Below are 13,688 nucleotides of genomic sequence, written 5' to 3'. Positions count from 1 at the left end.
AAAAAAGCTATGAAAACCTGGGGGAAGAGGAATGGGAAAGGATCTCTCTTAAAGAGCTATGTTATGTCTCTGCAATCTCCTCTATTCTTGAGTGGCTCCAGATTTCTTTTAGTTGATGGATTCCAATGAGTAATAGGTAATAGAAGTGAGATGACTTGTTCAGTTGAAGCTAACTCCAGGTGTCTTCTATATCTCTTCTTAGGATTAAATAAATTTCTTTTTGTTAACTATTGAATGACCTATAAGCACCTCATTTGATTCTAATTATGAACTTAAACTATCAGAAGACTGAATTTAGTCAGACTCAGTCCACAGCATTGGTTACTATCTGTGTATTGATTTGTGGAAAGGGGTATTTTTGCCTATGTCAGAACAATACAGAAGAGAAATAAATGATTTTTTAAAAAGGAAATGGCCTCATTGATAGTTGTAGTATGATTGGAACACTTGAGGTGTGTTTATTATTCAAAAGAAAATATTCCTTAATGAGCACAGATGATATGATTTATATTTTATAATGTATGCAAATTACTTGGAAAGCATGTCTGTGTCTCTTTTGAGCATAATTAAAAGGCAGACACATGTACAAAGTACCTATTTCTAAAATCATCTTAATCTTTGCCATTAGCATCATCTCCCCTGTTTCTTGTTTTGATGATTACATTAACTTGTAATTATTTTAATTTTTAAAATAGGGCTTTACAGGAAAAGATGGTGCAATGGGACCCAGAGGCCCTCCTGGACCACCGGTAAGTAAGATGCTATGAGGCATAAAATGACTTTGTGCAATATTTTGAGAACTTCTAATGAAATTCATTTCTCCTGGGCAGCATGGCACAAACCAAAATTAGGTTGTTTAAAAAAGGTCAGACTTAGGTTAAAATTGCCTATGAAAATGGTCTATTAAAATAACATTAACATTAGATTCATACTTTAAAATATCCATAGAAAATTTAACTTTTAGAAAAAGATATTTAAATATTTTTGTTATTGTATGACATCTAATATTTAGGTTTAGGATTTGAAATGGAAAGAGAAGCCAAAATTTTGGTCAATGTCCTTTTAATGTGTATATTTCATATAAAATAAACTTGAACTTATTAGATATATTTATTATTTTACTAGAACAATGACTTTCAAAAATCCTTATTTGATTTTATAAGCTATGTTCTATGCAAATGATATTTGTCTAGAGAAGATGTTTACTTCCTATTAACATTTATGGGAATTGAATTCAGCACAAATAAACTATAACTTTCAGGAAAGAAAATGCACACACCTTTTGCTTTAGAAATCCTATAGTTTACTCTTTTTTCTATTTTGAATAAATCACAAGTAAGTCAACCTGGAATGAGAAGAATCTTTCTAGAGAAGGAAAGATAGAAAATGTGTTTGAGTATTAGCTCTAAAAATATGAAAATATTAAAAATTATACTAAGTAAATTTTAATTTGTAGATCATTGCATCATAAATTTAGAGCTAAAAGGTACCTAAAGGCCATTTGGCCAAAAATTTTTTTGTGTGCTTTAATGTCATCTAATGAAGAGATTTAGATGTGTAGTGATCCTGCATTCTTTATAAAGTCAAATGTACAAAACTGATGAAATGGGACATTTATTTGCTTTGTATAATGTAAAAACCTGTAATTTAGAGAAATTGAAGGCTGATAATACCTCGTGTGTTACATGGCTGCACCTACTGATAATGAGCTATATTGTAGCCCATTTATGGTAGGCATAGTCAACTGAAATCAAAATAAAAGAAAATTTCTGGTGAGTGTGAAGTCTATGTATTATCAGGCATAGGGAAAAATCCCATAGTTTCAATATGATTAAGAATGAATTAAATAGGAACATTTGGGAATCAGGAAAATGTGGCAAAGAGAAAAAACGAGTTACAAGATATGGATTACCTCTACTGCTAAACAGCTTAGTACTGAAGCCCTATAATAGTATCCAAGATATTTAAAAAAATTTTTTAAAATCCTTTCTTTACTAGAACTTTTCAACCCTGTGCATTAGAAGTTTATTTATTTTTTAACCCATAAGAATAGGTACTATTTTTTAATGGAAATCAATGGAGGAGGGAAAGAACTTAGTTTGGAGAAATTCATTTTATGGCCAAATTGTCTAGAAACACTCTCTTCTACAAACCAAGGGAACATGTAGCTATTTAAAACAATTTCATTTCAAAGCAAGACAAAAAGAACACAAAGCATGAAATCATCTTGGGTTTTTTTCTATTACCCTACAGTATTGTTTTATTTATGCTCTCTATAGAGTTATGCACTATGTACCTTAAAAGCTTTTAAAGTCATAATCTATTAGTTTACATAGAACTGTTTTTTGTCCATCATAATATTCCATTTTCTCCCTTCTATTCTAGGGCAGCCCAGGATCTCCAGGAGTCACAGGTCCAAGTGGAAAACCAGGAAAACCTGGAGATCATGGGAGACCAGTAAGACAATGGCCCAAATTCCAGAATCAATCCATTATGAATTCAGACAATAACGATTACTGGCCAGGCTTTGAAATATTTATTCTATCTCTGCTTCATTGTATAAAACACATGTTTAAATCCACAGACTTAATTTGCAACAGTTTCATTTCTAAAGTATCTCTGTGAATGGTTACACATATCCTCAGATGGAAATTGTGGTCTTTGGTTTTCATTAAAAGGAGAGTGGGTTTTGTGTGTGTGTGTGTGTGTGTGTGTGTGTGTGTGTGTGTGTGCCAAGACACATATTTCTCCACTGTATAAACACCAAGAGCTAGGTCAGCAGAATGAGCTTTTTTTTTTTTTTTTTTCAATTTAAGATCGTATGCTGCTGAAAACAGTAAAAGACTGAACAGTAACCAATCTTTGTTTGCAAATTTCAAGTCTCCAACAGTAGCATTTTAAAGTTATAAGTTTAACTCATTTCGAGGGCTATATATAGTCAGTGCTTTTTATCATAAGGTTGGAATTTGTTTTCCTATTTCAGAAATACTTACTCTGGAGGACTACTGCCAGAAGGAAGATAATTTACATACTTTCAACTATTAATTCACTTTCATACAATGTCATTCATTGGACAAAATGTTGACTTTTTCTAGCTTCCACCTAATTTCTTCTTCCAGCCTAGCTATTACTTTGACTGACTAACTGGACATTTCCCTCTATGTTTTAGAATAAAGATCTTCAGACTTAATCTTGAGGTTCACATGAGATCTGCCAAGTTCAGTATTATATATAAGGGAACTGATTATTTTCAACACACTTATTAACACTATCATCAAGTCTGAAAATATGGTATCTACATAGCAAGCAGATTCATACAATCAACAGAATTACCACACCTAAACTAAAGAATCAGGGAACCTTAATACTCATTCAACTAAATTATCGCCTGCATAAACCAATTACTTATTATACCATCTTACCATACAAGTTTCAGTATTATTCAGTATTATTTAAGTATTGTTATTATGAAACTTGCTCAGTGCTAGCTTACTTTAAAGTGCCCAAGCTTATAATCATGATAGTTATGCTTGATATTTCCCATCCTTATATAAGATTAAATTTGTATAATAATAATGGAAAGATTGCTGAATAAATTAGCAGACAGTATTTAAACTCAACAGATCGCAACAAGACATTAATAATTATAATCAAAAGCCTATTAAATCTTTCTACTTAATTCACAAGTTTTGTCCACTTTTCTTATGATTTAGAGAGAATGATTTTGTACAACTTATTATTGGACCTAGAACATTAAGGGAAAGATTTACTGCTTAACACAAGGTTATAGTGACTTGTGAGCATAAAAATGATTTTTAAAAAAATTCAAAATAATTAAAAAAAACTTAAAAAGATTCAAATATTGCAAGTGGTCCTAATCACAGATCATTCATAGAACTGGAGGAGTTCTTAGAGATAATTTAGTCCAACTCTCTCATTTTAAAAATAAAGAAATTCAGGTAAAATGATTTGCCCAAGGTGAAAGTAGGTTTTGAGCCCAGGGCTGCTGATCTAGTGCTCTTCCTACTATACCATGCAGCTTTGCCCTATATAAGAATTAATGATTTTATAAAAACTAGTGCTTTAGAGAAGGGAGGAAAGAGTGGCCTTTTCAGGTTTGAGGAGCAGAACCTTTCCTAGAGAAATCATATACTATTTCTCATTTTTTCTTTTCCATCTTTCCAAGAATCAAAGTAGGGTGAGTGAGGAGGGAGACATAATTAGGATAGGCTAGGACAGCAGAAGTTAGAAGGTATTGATTCTTGGTTCTTTTATCTCCCCTCCCTTCTCCTATTTCAGCATTTGTAATGGTCCCCACTGTTCTCAATGTGAGTCAAGACCCAATTCAGTGTAAAATCATCATAGACTTCTGATTGAAAGATTGTTAACTGTGGCAGAAGAAGGGTGTACAGGATAGAATTCAAATATATTTATTTCATTTAAAAGATTGCTCCTTTTTTGGTATCATTCCTGAGATCTGTCCTGGCTATTCATCTTTACTGATAATTACCAAGGAGGAAAAACTCTTGGTTCCCCACACTAAGGTAATCAGAGTGACAAAGTGATTCAGAGACATAGTAGCAAGATTGGACAAGAGATATATGTGAGGATTGTAACAATGCCAGCAATTGAGGAGTTTCTTTCTAAAAACAATGATATTCAATGTGGAACCATCATGGCATGGGTGGCAGAAATGCTTTTTCCTCTTCTGGTGGCCAGGATATTTTCTCTCTGAAGAAAGACTTTGACATAGTGATCTATGCCTTCATCAAACTAAGTTGTATGACTGGAGTGTGCTTCCTTGGTACTACAGTCCTAGGGAAAGAAAGGAACCACAGGATTTCAAAATCCTATTTGATCAATTCAAAAATCCAATTAGTATTTCTCTCAACAATTCCATGCCTGATTTTGAGCAATTCTTGCTCTCAGTCAGAATCTGAGCATAAACACTGTCATTCACAACAACCACTTTCTGAGAATTTTATTTCTAGCAATGATTGTTGGTGCCCTGGAGCTAAAGTCTTCAAGAGCAGAGACCAGAACTTTTCAGGATGGTATAAAATCCTTAGCCAGCTTCTAGAGCAACTCATATAGGGTCATGCACCTAGGGAAAAATTAAATGCATTTTGATAGATAAATGTGTGTTTTATTGATAAATAGATAAATGAGTTTTATTGTCCTGCTTTTTGTCAACAAAAGTGTTATTCCTTGCCTACTGAACATTGGATTGTCTTTTTAGTAGTGTGTGAATGACCCACCTTCTCTTAATAAGTTCTCTTTATAACTAAGATATTCATGACAGATGGTTGAGTTAGAAATATTATCTATAATTATGGAAGAACACCAAAGATAACTGGACCTTACAGGGGTCCAAACCTATGGCTTTTGCCTTTTGGTGTACTAACCAGTTATAGGATCACATAATCATAGACTGAAAGCAGAAATAGATATGAAAGATCATCTAGTCCAATCCTCTCATTTCCTGGTTGAGGACCTTAAGAGACAGAGATGAAATGACTTATCTAAGATTATGCTCAAGGAATAAAAAAAAAAAAAAAACAAGACAGGATTTAAACCCAGGTTCTCTACCTCTAAAGTTGGGCCTTTTCCCATTGAAATGGAATAGAAGAATATCCTTCATTAAAATGTCTTTACACATACAGGATTAATAGTGTATGATAGGAAATGACCATAAGATTATAGCTTTTACTTCTGCTCATGGAATTCTTGAAAACAGTTATAAGAAGATGGGAGATTATTTGAAAATTTGAAAAAGAAAAGTAAGACTACATATCCTAATGACAAAAGCCTAAAATTTGAGCCATGCTGCTAACATTTAGAAGCAATTATGAAAGTTGCAAAAGGATGATATGATCTGGTATGTAAGTTCTAGATTATTCAAGATCAGATCTAGTCTTTTCCATTCCATCAAAATTTTTTTATTCTCAAGATTCTTTAAAATAATGTAGAATCATCATCATTGCTAATATTTATATGGTACTTTATGGTTTGCAAAGCACTTGACATATGTTTAATTCACCTGATCCTAACACCAACCTTATGAAATAGGTATGATTATCATTTCTTTTTTTCAGATGAGGAAACTGAAGTGTGGAGAGGTTAAGAGATTTGTACAGATAATATATATTTGAGCTAGGTTTTGAATTGATGTCCTCCTCCCTCTGAAGATCAACACTATCCACTATGCCACTATTTATTACAGTTAGGCTGGCATGGTGCTAAGAATTCTAGCCTTGCAGTCAGAAGAATTCACTTTGAGTCTCCACTAAAACTTTGTAACTGACTGTAGGCAAGTTGTTTGCTCTCTCTGACCCTATTTTCTTATTTTGGAATAATACATTTTTAATAGCAATATTAGCTATTAGCTAATTAAACCATAGCAATGGTTTAGCAATCTAAACCATAAAGTGCTATATGAAAGGGAAGTTTGACATAGTGAAGAAAGAAGAAGGCAGCCTCACAATCAGAAAACTTTGGGGTTAAATCCTACCACTCACTAGTATTGGTTATTAGAGCAAGTTACCTCCCGTGCCTCTGACAATGCTTTAAAGTTATCTGCCAAATAGGTAGAGGGAGTTCCCCCATCTGAAGTTTCCTATACTGATAAAATGTAATAGCTAAAATTTAAAAAATACTTTAAAATTTTCAAATAATTTTATAAATATTACCTCATTTGATCCTTACAATGAATCTGTGAGGTTGATGCTATCAAACATCCTCATCTTACAGATGAGGAAACTGAGGCTGGGAGTTGTACAATGTCCCACAACCAGTGAATTTCTGAAGCAGGATTATGAGCTCAAATTTTCTTAACCCCAAATACTGCTCTCTATCTACTGTACAATTGGCTGCCACAGTTCTTAAATAAAATAAAAAGTGTTATATAAATGTGAGTAGTTATTATTAAAATGAAATAACATTAAACATCATTTGCTTTAGGGCCCATCTGGATTGAAAGGAGAGAAAGGTGACAGAGTAAGTATTATTTAAAGTTTTATTTATACTTATTTAATGCAATAAACATTAGAGTTCTGAAAACATAAAAACACTAAGCTAAAGATCTCACTGTTTTCATTATTAAGGGAGACATTGCTTCCCAAAACATGATGCGTGCAGTTGCAAGACAAGTCTGTGAACAACTGATCAATGGTATGTGAGTGAATGTCCAGTGGATGGGGAAGGCAGACATGAATAAAAATTAATTTCCCCTATCCTTTCTTCCTTAGAGGAAAAAAAAAAACTCCCATGATTTTTTTTTTAATGGTAAGACCTTCTTTCCATTATAGGCCAGATGAGTAGGTTTAATCAAATGCTGAACCAGATTCCAAATGATTATCATTCGAACCGCAATCAGCCTGGACCCCCTGGCCCACCAGGGCCACCAGGAAGTGCTGGAGCAAGAGGAGAACCTGGACCTGGAGGAAGGCCAGGGTTCCCAGGCACTCCAGGGTTGCAGGGACCACCAGGGGATCGAGGTGGGTGATGAATGCCTTTCTGCTAATTAACTAGGATAAAGAAAAAATGAAATAGCAACATTAAGTATCTTACAAAGGGTTGGAAAGGATTAAACTACGGCATGTTCTGGAAGTCCTGGCAAAACTACTTTTGCTAAAAATCCTATATCTTAAGGCAAGGCTTCAGATCATACAACTATATGTTAGACAATAGGAGACTGTTTTCAGGTTAGCTCAATCAAAGGCAAGTGCTTTCCTGAAAACAATTCTTGTTAACCAGACTGACTCTTGGCAAACTCATGTAAGAAGCATGACTTTCTTAATTGGTGTGTGACCATGAGTAGCTCAAGTGACCTCAGGCAGCATTTTAGCATTAAAAATGCAAGTTCTTCCAATTCAGGACCTGGTGTTGTCCTTGCATTTTTGTTTAAATTGGATTTAATGGTGGATAAATATAATTTTTAAAAAAGGAAACATCTGATTTCAGATGTTTTAAAGTAATTACATGGATGCTAACTTTTTGTTTTGTTAAGATACAGTTATCATTCTTTGTAAAATTAGATTTTTGTGTCACTAAGGCTATTTGGACATTGACTTATTATATGAGTATTCTGGAATCATTTTTTTTTTGATGGGAAAGGGGAGTGAGTGGATAATAAATTTTGATTTCTTTCATGAAAGGAATATTACACACAAATTTCAATTCCTGTTTTATACATTTGACATGTTTGTTTCATTCAAAATATTTTCCCTGATTCGTAGCCAGCTTTGGTCCTTGGATGTGGGTCTGGGATTACATACAAATGGCCCAGAAAGAATTTGACCCAAACATTGAACTAATGTGAAAAATTAGATTCTTTTTTTACAAAGGAAATGAACTATTTGAACCAAATATTATCAGCTAAGGTAAAAAATATTAATTAATTTATTTTCCTCTCTTCCATCTTATCCTCAATCTCTTTCATCATTTAGGATTACCAGGAGAAAAGGGGGAAAGAGGCATTGGATCACAAGGACCCCGAGGTTTGCCTGGACCACCGGGTAGGTTTACTGTTTCTTGAGTTTATGAAAGTAACAAGAGAAGTTCTCAGATCATAGAGTTATTCAGTTCCTTGAGCATTGAACATGGGACTGTATATACTTTGTTATATTTTGCTTAAAAAATTATTTATGTGGCTGGTTTAAAGTTTGTGTGTGTGTGTGTGTGTGTGTGTGTGTGTGTGTGTGTGTGTGTTTGTGTGTAGGGAAAGAGCAGAGAGAGGGAGAGAGAGAGATAAAGAGCCATCTTAAGGGAAGCTTAATTATATTGTATGAAGTGAAATGGATAAAAGTTTATTAAGAATCTAATATGTGCAAGGCACTGTGCTTTAGTATTCTCTGTAAAATGAGTTGGAAAAAGAAGTGGCAAACAACTCTAATATCGTTGTCAAGAAAACTCCAAATGGGATCACAAAGAGTTGAACATGACTGAAACTATTGAACAAACCTGTCTCAAGATTTAGTGTTCATAGTGCACAATCTAGTATTCCTAGAGAAAATGTACTGTCTCGAATGCTTGTGCTATCTACCACATTATTTCATTCACTGGTTCTTCATCAATATCTTGGATGAAATGATTAGTTGTCCTAATGTTCCTACCTTCAGTTGTCTAAGTTAAACACTGTTTTTAAATTATAGCATCAATGAGAAGTTTAAAACAAATCAGTGTCTCATTTGGTTAGAGCTTTATATTCCTGTTCACCATAGTACAATGTGGTCCAAAAATAACATTACCTCATCCATCCTGGAGCTGTTGAAAAGGAGAATTATGTACTCCTGAGTAGTTTTAATTACAATCCAATGTGGTTGTCTGATACAGTTGTTTCCCTTGAGATACTCATATCATAAATAGAAAAAGAATAAACTATAACATTCATTGATGTCTGTAGTATGGCTCTAATCTGACCAAATCAATTTTCTGTGAATAGAGCCCTTAAAAGACCATGTTCTGGGAAGCAGCTGCTGATGAGTCACTGGCAAGGAGGTCCCATCATATTTTTGGTTCACTCTGGTGGTTTCATATGGAAATATTTTCTTACCATATACTAGTGCATTGTCTAGACAGTAAAAGTGCCAGTTTTATTATCATTAGACTACAGAGACAGAGAGAAAGAAAAAGAAGAGAGAAGAGAGAGAAAAAGAGAAAGAGAGATATTAATTTAAATCTCAAACTAGGTCCACAAGGAGAATCCAGAATGGGTCCACCAGGATCTACAGGCTCAAGAGGTCCTCCTGGTCCCCCTGGTCGTCCTGGAAATTCAGGTATCCGTGGTCCAATTGGTCCACCTGGATACTGTGATTCATCCCAGTGTGCCAGCATCCCTTACAATGGTCAAGGATACCCAGGTATGTGGTTGCTATTTTAGGAATTTGCAATCAGTTTAATGAGGTAACCTTCACAGAAATATTAGGATGTCAGGATATTAGAAGATAACTGGAGGACTGCTTCTATTAGCCATGTAGCTTGATTATAAGAAAGAAAAGTGGTTTTTTAAAGTTTCTTGAGGAGCAGGAATTGATTTTACTGTGAGGATTTAAAGGGTCATTTTCTTCTTTTTCTATATCCCCTACCCTTCATTCTCTGATCACCAATGACATTGTAGTCTTTCACAGTACAAGGGTGAAAACATCACAGCTAAGAATTTTTCTTTTCTTTTCTTCTTTTTTCTATTGGTAGAAGAAGGGGGCATGCTTGTCAGCTCCAATCATAGAATGTCAGGATTATTTATACAAAATTAGAACGTGGATTCAGAATTGTCAATAAAGTGTCTTATAACCTGATGCAGACAACTGAAATTAATTCATCATCCCACACCATCCATGAATAAAAACCAATTATATTAAAGGTCTTGAAGCTATTATTTTAAAAAGTGACATAGATGGGAGTGAGGGGTTGGAGGATTCCCATTGATTTTTGACCACAGGAGGTAATCATGCCTGGTTTGGGCAGGACAATTCTACTCAAAAGACATTAAAGATTGTGTGGTATTGTGAACTTTTCACTTGTTTGCCCTGAAAGCATCTCACAAGTAGTAAAAATGATACAGCTGTTGGATATCGTTTGCCACTACCAAATAGTGCATGACTAGATGAATATCTATATATCTATGTAATAAGTATATCCATCAAACTCCAAATAGTGATAAATCTCAAAAATGTATTTTTTACAGTACAATTTTGTACAGTAATTTAATTTGCTAAGAATGAAAGAAATTAATGTTCTGTGTGCATCGTTTATTTCTGTTGCCAAAGAGCAACTCTGAAAAAAATTATATAGATATATAAATATACTTTAACCATTGTATATTTAGATGAATGAAAGTAGATATGTTAATTTGTTTTTGCACAGCAATTCAACTTTTAAAAACTATCATCTTTGACCTGTTTCAGGTTCCGGCTAACAAATTTTCTAAGTCGCCAGTGCTGCTTACAGTTTGAATACATGAAAATCCTGTTTCTGAGATGTTTGCGCACGTGCTTATTAGGAAATGAGTCTGTATGGAAATGTCATCACAGATATGGTTAATGAACCGCGTTGGCATCATAAAAAGGGGAGACTCTATATACTAACTCTTGAATGAGAAAAAAGGACAGTGGTGTCCACTTATTACTGTTGCATTTCAATCATAATGTAGACAACAACTGCAGATGGTAGTTCAGACAAACACAACCAACTGAAGCCTCATTTCTGAAGGAGGCACATAAAACTACTAACCAGTGGAAGTAACGCCATTTCAAGGGGAAAAAAAATTTAACCTGGTCAAAGAGAAATGTCTTCTGTAAATAATAAACTAATTGTGGCTTGTAAATGATTTGTATGGGATCCTGTCACTAAAAACACTTACCATTTCTATAAAAAAGCTTTCTGCACCAAAGCCTGCTGCTTGCTGTCTGCCAGAATAACACTGTAGGAAAACCTTTAGTCTCTTGCTTGTTAGCAACATAACTGAGTCAGGGCATGTGCCTTCTTTTGTATATGTAATCTTGTTTGGGTCCTGTAATTGCCATCTTCCATATCAAATTTAAAAAAAAATAACTATTTCTCTTCTGTTTTGCTGTAGTCATTGGTGTTCCTTGACCACCAGCTGTAGACAGCACCTGAAAATGAAGTGTACTGTATATTAATCCCTGGTTATAGCTAACTTGTACAGTTGTTTTTGACCTCAAGAGTTCAGTGTTTAGATGCCAATCAAACTTTCCCTAACATGGCCAAGTTGTTCTTTGAACTGATGGTTTTGAAAACCATGAATAGCTATTTTGGTACCTACTGAAATACTTAGCCAGGTACTATTACGTTTACAATGCATTGGGCTCCAGGGCCATGGCCCTCCCCAGGTGTTTTGTGCAATGATTGTATTATAATCTGCTGGATCATAAAATGACATCAACAAAAAGGTTTCTTGTTAAAGCCTTTTCATTACTTTTTATCATCCCCAAATTCTATGTGAAAATGGAAGGAATCAGAAAACTGTTAACTTATATATTTATGGTTTTGAAATTAAGACTGGATTAACATGGTGGAGGGAGGCTGTAGACCTGTTGCTGTGCATGTGACTTCCAAATCATGACTTAACTATAATGTTGAATCGGACAACTATTTTCAACCAGAGCCTTATGTGCCTGAAAGTGGACCCTATCTCCCTGAGCGTGAGCCCTTCATAGTACCAATGGAGCCAGAAACGACAGCAGATGAATATGAGGACTATGGAGCTGATATGCCACCAGAAGGATACCCTCCTCAGATGCGTCAGAAAAGATCATTATCGAGGAATCTGAGGAAACTAAGACCATGAAATATGTCTTTCTTTTCTTGATGCAGGCGGAGGGTAGGGTGGGTATGGGTGGGGTGGGATCGTGGGATTTTCATTTCCCATTTGGGCTGACAGAATGTGCCCCTTTTCTGTGATATTTCCTTTTCAGCATTTCCAAATGATGAAACATACCCCCTGACTGTCCAGTACCATGCTTCGGCAGGTTGTGTCATAGGTGGGATGGGATCTATAGAAATAGGTTTATTTTTGAAATGCCTGTAAAATACTTTGCTTTGCAGATACTGGTTTGAATTTGATGTTTAGCTAGCCCAGTGCAGCAATGAAAATGAAAAAAAAAGTTTCCAAGTTTGTAGCTGCTAAGTAGTTTGGGAGGGCAGTCATGATTTTAGCAGTAGTCCTTTTCTGAGGACTTTTCCCCTTTCAAATGCTTATCCACAATTTAGTCACTTCACAATTTATGTTACTGCCCTAATAAAAACACAAAACAAAAAGCCACTCCATTGCCATTATTTATCTTATTTTTCTCTCTTTAGTTATATTTTAGGGCATATACTGCTCTTATACATCTCCTTTACCAACCACAAACCTTAAGCAATGTAGCTGAAACCATTGTATCAACTTGGTGCAGTTTTATAATGCCTTAAATCTCCTTGATTTAGACACATTAACATTTATGCCAAATTGCAGACAATCCTGCAGAGACGGAATTGCATGTTTGTGTTGTATATTTAGTATGGATTTTTTTCAGAATATAATGTTTCCTACTTATCAAAAGCAGTTGGAAAATGTTTGCAAGACTATGGAAATAGAATTGCTGCTTTTATATTTTAACTGCAAATTGTGAATTTCACTGCCTTATATTATTTATTTCTGAAACAAAAGAGGCATTTTTCAATAAAACTACTGAAAATTTGACATGGTCTGTCAATTCTTGGATGGGATCTTTTGACTCTTCGTAATGTTACTGCCACAAATAGATTGGAATCCTTGGAAACGGCTACAAATTCCTTTTACTTCTCTTACATTTTAAGTTATGCTAAATATTTTTAGAGCTTTTAAGCTATAGCTCAGCCAAAGCCAAAGTCAGCTATGAAAACCAAGCCAAAGAAAATGAAACAAACAAACAAACAAAAAAACACCCAAAGATTCCAAAGGCTTTATTAGGAATGTAAATGAAGTGTGGGCTATTTGAGAAAATATCTGGTAGCCTAGGTTACTCCTAAACAAGTAGGTATCCTCAAACAACCCACCTAATTCTTATGTAATCACTAACCTATGCTATTCAGTGAATAAAACATTTTGTATGCTTACTACAGATTTTTAGATCTGTAGACACCACCTATCCTGTGAACTCACATGTTAGTTTGTTTAGATTTTGGATGGTTGTATCCCTTCATATTAG

The 13,688-nt window shown here is 34.5% G+C and overlaps 1 protein-coding gene across 3 annotated transcripts in view; it reads left to right on the top strand.

Moving 5' to 3' along the window:
• Positions 1 to 13,201, top strand: part of COL12A1 (collagen type XII alpha 1 chain) — a 142,152-nt gene extending 128,951 nt beyond the window's left edge. For 2 of the 3 annotated variants that reach the window (XM_051997277.1, XM_051997275.1), the window contains 8 exons: positions 696 to 749; positions 2,386 to 2,457; positions 6,961 to 6,996; positions 7,104 to 7,170; positions 7,308 to 7,496; positions 8,448 to 8,516; positions 9,690 to 9,860; positions 12,123 to 13,201. In XM_051997277.1, coding sequence (XP_051853237.1) covers positions 696 to 749; positions 2,386 to 2,457; positions 6,961 to 6,996; positions 7,104 to 7,170; positions 7,308 to 7,496; positions 8,448 to 8,516; positions 9,690 to 9,860; positions 12,123 to 12,307 — 843 coding nt within the window. In that variant the 3' untranslated portion in view covers positions 12,308 to 13,201. Of the gene's footprint in view, positions 1 to 695; positions 750 to 2,385; positions 2,458 to 6,960; positions 6,997 to 7,103; positions 7,171 to 7,307; positions 7,497 to 8,447; positions 8,517 to 9,689; positions 9,861 to 10,904; positions 11,563 to 12,122 lie in introns of those variants that run through there. The other variant, XM_051997276.1, reaches the window with a different exon arrangement.
• The last annotated feature ends 487 nt before the right edge of the window (positions 13,202 to 13,688 follow it).

This window comes from Antechinus flavipes, chromosome 4, assembly GCF_016432865.1.
Source record: "Antechinus flavipes isolate AdamAnt ecotype Samford, QLD, Australia chromosome 4, AdamAnt_v2, whole genome shotgun sequence".
Classification (NCBI taxonomy): domain Eukaryota; kingdom Metazoa; phylum Chordata; class Mammalia; order Dasyuromorphia; family Dasyuridae; genus Antechinus; species Antechinus flavipes.
The sequence above is the reverse complement of the archived record's forward strand: the minus strand, read 5'-3'. Positions and strand labels throughout refer to the sequence as shown.